The following is a 10,270-nucleotide window of genomic DNA, read 5'->3' on the forward strand; positions in this document are numbered from 1 at the left end:
CTTTGAGCATATGAAGAAGGCCCCCCTCCCCTTCCCCTTATGTCCTTACTTTCCATCTTTTAACAGTACTGTCTATTTACCTATTTAATTACCCAAACCCTTCATTATTTAATATAACAAATCTTGTTTCCTTTAGGGTTGAAGTTGTACTATGGGGCAAGAGTTTTGTATTAGGAAGGTTATGTTTGCAAGGAATGAAATAAGATGTGAGGTGTTTTTTTTATAATATCTAAATTCTTTGTGAAAAAATAGAGTCGATTAAGTTTAGTGGTGAAAAGAGTAGCATCTTTACTTATGTCTTCAAAGGTATGCTAACTATGGTTTTTGCCCATTTGAGCCATTGTCTATGATAATAGCGTGCTTTCCTCCTGCTTAGTTCCTTTAAGTCTATTTAATTTGCTTGTTTTGTTGTTCGTCCAACTTTTTGCTTTGATTGGGAGAGATTAGGAAGAAGGAATAGGTGATTGTCATGTTAAAATACTTTTTGTGCTGTATGCTGCAAAACATTTCCATTAGTATGCATCTCTGAAATTTATTTTGCTGGGTTTCATGATAAGGAAATGTGAATGAACTTTTGTAGACAGTTAAACAGTATATATTAATGATCCTCTTTTGATTTTCTATTAACTTTGGATTTTGGCAACAACTTTCAGATTATATATATTGTGGGAGTTGTACTATGTTTGATTATGGTAGGATATAACATTGAATTATTTTTGACAATCAGATTGAGTGATGTGGCTGATCCCATGGCTATGAAATTAGCAATACCATTGTGCTAGCAATCACACTTCTTTTTCCCAATCAAATGCGTTATAGTAAACAAGAAAAAAACATGTGGATCCATGCGATTGACAATCCCCCTCCCCTCTGGATCCCCGCTCTATAACGTGTATCAAACATGGTCTAACAGTGTGCATCTAGGAGAATTACATCAGGTAGTTGCTTTTGATGTTAAACCTGATTTTGGAATTTATGATGAGTAGATTTATTATTTATGCATTGTAAAATTGTTTTTGCAAATCCATATTTATTTTGAAAATTATTCATAGTTGTCAAATTGAGAATCATATTGTGAATCAAATCGAATGGAGAATCATTAGAATTAAGTACAAACTTGTTATAAAATAGTTCTTAATGATAACTCCATCTAAAAAGCTAAGGAAGCAGCCCTTTAAGCTGGTAACAAAATGACATTCAACTTTTACGAGTTGATCTCTATCTACTCAATCTTGAAATCAAGTTCAAGTTCGACCAATTTATGCACAAGAATCAAGCTCAAAAGGGCTCCTAATGGGCTTATATGAATTTTTTCACATGCAACAAAGCTTGATCTACAGCCCTAGCCCCAACCAAGCCAAGAATTGACCGGCTCTCCCTAAGTGAAAATGTTGTCTCTATTGATTGAATTTCTGATGATTTAACAATAGCTGAAGTATTATATAGATATAAAGGTATGTGCTTGGTTGATGTGGAATATCATTAGTAGCATGTGAAGATAAACATTTAGTGTTCTTGACATTGGGCCTTGGAACTGTTTTGCAATGAGTGCAAGACAGGTGTTTACTCACCTACCTTCTATAGAAATACCCCATCTCCTCATTCTGTAGGGCTTATCGTGCACTTCGTCTTGGGCTCTCAAACTAAGCTTATGTGGATTAAATACTCTAAAATAGTGCAGCAGACTAGGTTGTTTGAGGTTGACCACCAATTTTATATTTGGACTTTGGCATGCATTTCAGGTATGGATTTGAATCAAGATGTCCCATAATTTGAGGCAATGTTTGGTAAAGACATTCATATTTTCTCTTATTTATATTCTAAGGTAGAACAAAGTTTCTACATAAGCAGGAAGTCTAACACAGCAGTTCATTGATATGGTTGTAACATAGAAATAGAGAAGAAATACTTCAGCATGCTTGGCAATTATTGTCACTCAAGCATCAAACCTGAATAAGTGTCCACTAATATGAGCACTCAACTTCTGCTGTGAATCCTGCCTTTCTAAGTTCTTCTGCATACCAGATTCTTCTGTTTCTTGTCCATTCTCCATCTCTTCTAGCCTGCCACTCATATATGCAGTTACCACCTCTGGTATGGGTGGAAGTGACTCATCAGATTTTTGTCTACTAATATGAGCACTCAACTTCTGCTGTGAATCCTGCCTTTCTAAGTTCTTCTGCATAGCAGAGTCTTCTCTTTCTTGTCTATTCTCCATCTCTTCTAACTTGCCATTCATATCTGCAGTTACTACCTTGCTCTCTAAACTGCTGGGCACATCAGCAATCATGATTATGGAACCTGACTCATCCCTATCGTCAAATGCAATGACTTCAGCTGAAATAGATTTAGAATAAAAACCCCCATCCTGTTTGTGATTTCCATCATCCGATGCACAGTCTTCAAATGCACGAGGCTCCAAAGCCTCAGTCCAAACTACTTTATTATTCTCCTCAAGAACTACTTTATTATTCTCCTCAAGAACTATATGAGTATCCAAGTTCCCCTTTCTGTCCTGCCCATCTACTACATTATTGAAGATCTCCTCGACCTCAAAAAATTCTTCAGGGGAAGCACTGTCTTCTTCATCCTCATCTTCACTTTCTGTGGTGATGATAGGTAGAACTGCATCAGCATCCGAAAAGATAACCTGATACAAATATGAGTATGCATTCAACCCATACAGCTTCAGATAAAGGACATGCCACCTAAGTAAAACAAGATCATACCTCTGCTTTGAACTCCTTTGGAAACTGGTCCTTTGCACCCCACAAAACATCAACTTCATCACGATTCAACATCAAAACATTTGAACGGACAAATGCAGTGTGGAACATAACTCTGAACATCATTTCCTCCCTTACTAGGTCATTGTCCAAGTGGATGCACTCAAGAACAACATCCCCTTGAACACGACAATGAATATCTATTTTCACTAGTTCACACTCTTCCTGCAGGTAGAAGTCATAAGTACACTACAAATCCTTGTCGCATAATCCTTTAGCTTTGAAATGTGTGAATTTGGCATTACCTGTTGGTAATGGCGAGCACGTTTCTTTGTCTTGGAAGTCGAAAACAGAAGCTTTGAACTTTTAGTGGCTGTGGTAGAAGAAGAGTCCTGACCATAAATGTGAACAACCGGTCGGCAACCCCTTCCTCTGTCAAACAAGGGAATAACTCTAAGAATAATACAATCCAAATCTAAGGGAGTATCTGATGGTGGCCAATCTGAACCCAAATCCCGTCTGGAAATGTACTGAAGATATCTCAGCTGAGAAGGTTGTGGATTTAAAGGAGACAAAAGATGAAGAAGTTGCCTAGGAGCTTGCTTGTATACCATTTCAAGAGTCTTCTGCTCACCACTATACTGTTTTCGGTACAACAGAAGACCAGCAAGAATAAATGCAAGCACAGGCCATCCTCCCCTTTCGCAGTGCATCAACAGTACATTTTGTTGACCCTCCAATGATAACCAGCTCTCACTGGACCGAAGGAAGTGGTACATAAGTGTGGGCAGGATTCACAGCAGAAGTTGAGGCTATTGGAAGGAGTAAACCAGGTTGACTTTTTGACTAACCTATTCGCGAGTGGGTTATTATGTTCAGGTGGGCACATTTTTTAGAGAAAATTAGACATTCATGTTTGAGAAAATTATGATCAAGAATGTCTTCCAGCCTGTTATAACATGAACAATAGATCAAGAGAAAACAATATACCGAGCATGTATTATGTGTGCCTATGTGCATATATACATCTATGATTAAATGCATAGTGTATGCAAAGCTACTTAACTAATGCATTTTCTTCTTTCTTCCTCTTATTCTTCTTTTTCTTTTTTTTTTTAATTATTTATTTTTTATAATCTTTTCCTATCATCAAAATGAACTAGTGCATATTTAGTATGTTAATTTTGTAGGCAAGTAGTGAAACTGATAGTCATCTCTCAACCACTCTCTCTCTGCTATCCATTCAGTAGTGATATTTAGTATCTTTTTTTTTTTAAATTTTAATTTAATTTTTTTTATAGCTTTTTTACAAATGAAAGAGGCAGAGAATACAAGACAACGTGAGGAGATGCAGCGGCAACTTTTTGGACTTCAGAGCATGTTGGCGCAAGTTTTGGAAAATCGCAATCCACCAAATTCTCGACAATAGATAGTCATGGTAATTGGTAAGTGTGTTAAACCATATTTGATTATATTTATGTTCAAAGTAAAGGCAAATAAACGTTTGATGAGAATATCATAGAGAAATGATTGTCTTTAAACTAATTTTTGTTTAACTATATAAAAGATGGAATTTACAGTTTAGTTTATGTTGACCAGTATAGAAACTTTAAACATTGTAATGTTCCACTGATCCAAGGATGACTAGTTAAACAAGAATTTGTGACTGTTCCATGGAAACCAAAATGTGATAGAGAAGGCAAAAATGAGCCGGTTGGGGCAAAAAGTTGGAAACAGCCTGGAAACAACCCGAGATCGTAGCGGTCACCTCGGCCTAGATCAAGCAAACTTGTGAAAGCAAGCAACGCTTCGATAGGACACATTATTAGTTATGTAGGACATAAAAGTGTGACAAAGTAGGCAAAACCGGGGCGTTTGGGGTCCAAAACTGCTCTGAATTAGCTCCTCTCTATTTCTTTTTTTTCCTTCTTTTCTCTTCCTTTGGTGGTCTGCATGGTGAAGTATTGCATCAGTCATGAAGGTGGACTGATCTGGAGCAATTCTGGTGGTCTGCATCAGATCTGTCTAGATGCTTGTGGTGGTGTGGTCCAGATCAATTCTGGTGGTGTGCCCAGATCTGTGGTGGTCTGCTCCAGATCTGTGATGCTTGTGGTGGTCTGCAGCAGATCAATTCTGGTGGTGTGCTCCAGATCTGTTTTGCTTTTTTATGATCTGTCGATCATCCTCATCTGTCTGGATGGTCATCCTGATCAGTCTGGATGCTTATTTTTGGAGTAGACTGGTGGTCTATATTGTGAAATTAGAAATTTTCACAATTTTTGTAAGAAAAAATGTCGAATTTCACAATTTCTCAAATTGAGAAACTAAAAAAATTACAATGTTTAAGAAACTGCAAAAGTGCACACTTTCTGTATAGAAATTGAGAAACTTCTTGATTTTTAAATATTGGGAAATTTCTAAATTTCAAATGCTACACATTAGAAACAACTAAAATAAAAAAAAAAGTGCACAAATCATCATCATGAATTGTGGGCCTTATTCAAGATAATATAGTACTGAGAACACCATACATTCTGTTGTATGAAAATGTTAGTGTTTGTATTTATTTTGATGGAATATGATCTTCAGGTGGTGATGTCAAATGACATCGTTACAGAAGAAAGAATACAAATTAATAGTCAACTATATATGGTGGTGACTATCAACACCAATTCATAGTTTGTATTTATAGGTGACAGTCAACTATAAATACAAACTATTAATCATCGATGTATCAAATTTATTAGAGAGCTGCTATATATTATTTTTTGTTTTAAACATTTTTTTATATCACTGATCAATACATGCATGATAAATATAAAGTAATATATTAGTATTTGGTTTTTCTAATACTTATCTCTAAATAAAAACGATTAGAAATAAAACTATCCAATAGTCACAAACTTAACTTTTTTCCAGGTATAAAAAGTTCCGTTTTACAAGTAGACTACCTACCTCCCCTTTGAGGAGTGAATTGGTTGGGTTAATCAATCGAACAGCCTCTGGGTAGTCAAGTGCCACACCCCTTATCTGATCTTCCGGCATTGTCATCTGCTCCGATATTGCCATGTAATGAAACCTGTTCATCATCCATTCATTCATTATTTATCAATCTAGATATATAGGTTGCCAAAATAGGAGTTTAATTTAATTCACATGAAAGGTTCATTGAGGAAGATAGGAGTTATTGACAATATGAATCAATTTCAGTTGCCGTGTTTGGTTTCTGCTGTGTGGCACTATATTGGATCTGGAATTGTGGCTCATCCAATTTATTCTATAGACATAAGAATGCTATTGTTTTATTTACAATTTGATAATGGTAGTCATTTTAATTTGCTAATGTGACCTTTGCTTTTCATGGACATTTTTCATTATTTGTCCAATTTTAACTGACATTATTTCTCTTTTTCTTTGGTACAGATGGATGAACTCGTGCACAAAGCTAAATTGTACAGGACAAATTGGCACTTTTTGTATTTTTGGAAGGATTATATATTTTTGTATAGATGTATATGGAAAATATTAGGGTAGACTAGTAGTTATATTTTTGCATACACTACTAGTTATATTTTTGGATGGGTGTGTATAGAAAATATTTGGTAGACTACTAGTTATATTTTTGGGTTGATGTACATGGATAAAAATTTAAAACATAATAACAAGTACTTGTTATGTGTTTAATTTTTATGCTAGATGAAATATGTAGTTTCGAATTATTTGCGGATGTAAACTTATAATAGTTGCTGACTTTAATTAAACAGGTTCAGAAATGGTTGATATATATATTTTGTTGAATGTTGATGATTCAATTTATTTGTTGGTTTGAATGATTTCTTCTTTTTACAGATTATATTGAATAAATTGGATGAATTATTATAAATTACAGGTTTATTTTGTTGATTATTGGCGACCAAAATTTGGTTTTGTTTTTATAGTTTTGGCGACCAATTGATTGGTCGCGAAATGTCACAATTGGCGACCAAAAAAATTTTGGTCGCACAATGTCACAATTGGCGACCATAATTTTTGGTCGCGAAATGTCCCAATTGGCGACCAAACAAATTTTGGTCGCAGAATGTCACAATTGGCGACCAATTGATTAGTCGCGAAACGTCACAATTGGCAACCAAAAAAATATTGGTCGCAGAATGTCACAATTGGCGACCAATTTTTTTGATCGCGAAATGTCACAATTGGCAACCAAAAAAATATTGGTCGCAGAATGTCACAATTGGCGACCAAATTTTTTGGTCGCGAAATGTCACGATTGGCGACCAAAATTTTTGGTCGTTGAATGTAATAATTGGCGACCAAACTTTTTGGTCGGGAAAATATCATTTTTTGCGACCAAAGTGTTTTGGCAACAAAATAAATTAGTCGCGGTAATTAAACATTTAGCGACTAAAAATTTAGTCGCGAAATCCAACTTTTGCCGACCAACCACAATTTTGGTCGCGAATTACTTTTGCCGACCATCAATTGGCGACCAAAGTAGCGACCAAAAAAATTGGTCGCGGATAACTTTTGCCGACCAAAAATTGATTTTTAGCGACCAATTTTTTTGTTGCCAAAAGTGTTAATTCTTGTAGTGTAAGTTAGATAGGATCGAAGTGATATCGAAAAGCAATCTAGAGAGAGAGAGAGAGAGAGAGAGAGAGAGAGAGAGACTTCTTCCTCTTACCCACTTCGTCCACTGGGGGCTTCCTTATATCTTTCACTAATAATTTTCTTGTCCATTCATGCCGTTCTATTAGCCGAAAGCCTGTCGTTTGCTTGCCGTCGAACATGGTGGTTTTCCTGTATATCAGAGCAAGAAGTCTTGTAGCATTTAATGCTTTGAGAGACTTATTTAATGTTTGGCGCGTGGGCTCAATAACTCCTTGAAATCTTTGTCTGTCACGTGGTCAGCTCCTTTTCTGATTGGTGGTTAGCTGGTGCTTGGGCCAAAACATTGTGAGTTTTGTACTAGACTTAGTGTTGGGTTTATCTTGCTGGGCTTTAGGTGAATGACTATTTGGGCAACCCAAGATAGCCCCCCTCTAGGCCGTGCCCACCAGTAGTCCGCCATTCCCAAGCGCCGTTTTAGCCCAGCGAAAGGAATAAGAGAGGTTGAAGTAGTCCCCCAAGTCGCAGGGTAAGGGGTCGACTGAAGGTCGCCGACTGGTAAGGCGATCGATCGTCAAGATGATCGACCTAGGGGTGGTCGACTAGTGAGATGACCAATTGAAGGTGGCCGACCAGTGAGATAACCGACCGAGGAGGGAGCCGACCGGTAAGGTGGTCAATCGTTGAGACAATGTGACAGTGACCATGTGACGGGGTGCAAGGCTCGAGGAGTAGGAATGCACGTGACGATGTGATGGGAGGCAGGTAGTGGAACGATGCCATCCGGATACGTGGAAATAATCAAAACCGTTGATGTCCCTTCACAATGATTTCTGAAGCAAAGGGCGGTGATGGTGAAGCTGGAAAGGTAAAGTGCTCATTTAATGTAGAACGACACATGAATAGGAAGGGGCAAATCTATTAAGTCGTGTGGTGCTCATTTTCCCTCCCCATTTCAGGAAAATATTTGAAATTGGTGATTTTGAATTGCGATCCTTGGAATACAGGGAAACCGTGGGCCTTTGCATTTGTGCGTTTTACATATCTGATTGCGAGAAACCAACACATTCTAGATTTGAGGTTGTTCGTATCGTGGGATTCGCCTATCTTGCACATTTCGAAATTCTTAACTCCCGCAACCAAAGCGATCACCAGAAACGTAAGAGAGATGACCCGTGAGAGAGCTCCTACCCTGAGGACTGATGCGTTAGAGGATGACGATGGCATTGCTTTGGCAGAAAAGTATAGGGTGGAAAAGTTAGTGGAAAGAGGTACCGGAAGGCCTCCACGTCCTATTTCACCGACAATGATCTCGGCTGCGTAACATATAATCCAAGTGGCTCCTGATCACTAGCATACGAAGACCGACAGGTCAACGTTGACGGTGAAGGATTTGAAGAGAATCCTAATGAACTGTCAGATTCCAAAAATTGTGGAGTTAAGGTTTCTGATGGCGGGGAAAAGGGTGTCTGTAGCTTGTTTTTTATGCTCCTTTCGGATACGACTAGCCCTACAGTTCGGACTCCCGTAGTTTTGAATTTGATTCCACAAGTGCAATGTGAAATAGATAAACACAAGTGAGTCCAAATAGGCAAATCTTTTAAAAAATCAAATTTTGAATTAAATGCCAAAAATGGACTGCTTTGTTAGATTTCAAAGTCGCCATCTAAATATTTTTAGGAAATTTAGGAAACCTGAGACTCGTGCCAAAGGCCACTTATCTGTCATCACCAAAGTGTTTCGGCTCGGGAACTTAGGTACGAGAGGGGAAGGTCATGAATTAAGCACCCCACTCGCCCTATCAAAGATCAGCCTTTTCTAATCATGATGTGATTCTTATTTACATTATATGCTCTTGTTTTGATTATTAGACTAGCATTACTATGTGATGCACACAAGTATAGACTAATTTGCAAAAGTTGGAACACTTCGATTCTATGTTGATTTGAAAATTGCTTTGAATATGTACCACTTGAAAAAGCGATCTCATATGTACATTTACTCAAATTATCTCAATTTAAGCAATTAGCCTTTATCCACAGGCATCAAAATAGGTATATTATTTAAGCACTTAGCCTCATGGCAATCATGCTTGTCATGGCAACAATCACACGCATGCGGTATGCTAAAGCAATAAAATGCTCACCTAGTACTCCAAGGTGAGCCAAAAGAAAAGAGTTAGAAAAATCCATACTCTAACTATAATGACTAATGCAACACATGCAATATGCAATTAATACTAACATGGCATGTGAATCGATTTGATAGCATGCGGTTTAAGCATGTTTTCAAAGAAGTAATAACTAACAATGTGAGTTAGAATGATGCGCAATGCTAAGTAAACATGATACTCTATTCTATCCAACATAAATGGGTAAATAAAATAGAGAAAGACGTGGGGTTGGAAGATATACACATTATTACAAGCTTGCCTACGTCCAAGAGGGTCCGAATAAATGAATTTGCTAAGCTAGCTTAACTAATTATTATAACAACGAATTTAACTAACTATTGTAGCTAATTAAATAATTACAACACACTCTAACTAATTGGTTACATTACGGAATTGATTAACTGAGTAATTAATTACAAGTTAACTAATAACATGTCCCAATGAGCAAGGGAATGGATGATGCATGCGCATGAATTTCTCCCCCGAGAATGCCTTTGCACTATTTTGCACCCCAGCCTCTACTCTGCTCTGTGAAAAAAAGTGGTACTACTTGGCTGAAAAAGGTGGTTGGCAGGCCACAAGTGGTGGCCGGCCGCGCACTAATAGTGGCATGCCGTACGGTAAAGGTGGCCTGCAGGCCACTAATGTTGGGTTTCCCCTACTGCAAAAGAAAACAAACAGAGCATTTTCAGGAAATGTTTGTCCACTCTGCCTTTCCTTAGAGCATTTTCAGATAGGTAGGCTCGATTCGCAAGCCATCAAT

The 10,270-nt window shown here is 37.5% G+C and overlaps 1 protein-coding gene and 1 long non-coding RNA gene across 2 annotated transcripts; one reads left to right on the top strand and one right to left on the bottom strand.

Annotated features, from left to right (window-relative positions):
• Positions 1 to 1,695: 1,695 nt before the first annotated feature.
• LOC145798720 (formin-like protein 20) lies at positions 1,696 to 3,678 on the bottom strand. The gene is made up of 3 exons (XM_082887462.1): positions 3,032 to 3,678; positions 2,730 to 2,951; positions 1,696 to 2,650 (listed from the first exon to the last, which is right to left on the bottom strand). The coding sequence occupies exons 1-3, from the start codon at positions 3,503 to 3,505 to the stop codon at positions 1,937 to 1,939; spliced, it is 1,410 nt and encodes a 469-aa protein (XP_082743588.1). The 5' UTR covers positions 3,506 to 3,678; the 3' UTR covers positions 1,696 to 1,936.
• A 343-nt stretch (positions 3,679 to 4,021) lies between these two features.
• On the top strand, positions 4,022 to 6,510 carry LOC145798724 (uncharacterized). The gene is made up of 2 exons (XR_014340188.1): positions 4,022 to 4,171; positions 6,150 to 6,510. It is a non-coding gene; the product is annotated as an uncharacterized LOC145798724 (long non-coding RNA).
• The last annotated feature ends 3,760 nt before the right edge of the window (positions 6,511 to 10,270 follow it).

Source organism: Camellia sinensis, chromosome 1 (assembly GCF_055761805.1).
Source record: "Camellia sinensis isolate YWXY chromosome 1, ASM5576180v1, whole genome shotgun sequence".
Classification (NCBI taxonomy): Eukaryota; Viridiplantae; Streptophyta; class Magnoliopsida; order Ericales; family Theaceae; genus Camellia; species Camellia sinensis.

Bases quoted from the DNA above. Each gene is read 5' to 3' on its own strand.
- LOC145798720 (XM_082887462.1), bottom strand. From the start codon at position 3,505: ATGTACCACTTCCTTCGGTCCAGTGAGAGCTGGTTATCATTGGAGGGT. The intron at 2,952-3,031 runs GTAATGCCAAAT...TTCTACCTGCAG, and splicing joins GTGCTCGCCATTACCAACAG to GAAGAGTGTGAACTAGTGAA. The intron at 2,651-2,729 runs GTATGATCTTGT...TATTTGTATCAG, and splicing joins CAAAGGAGTTCAAAGCAGAG to GTTATCTTTTCGGATGCTGA.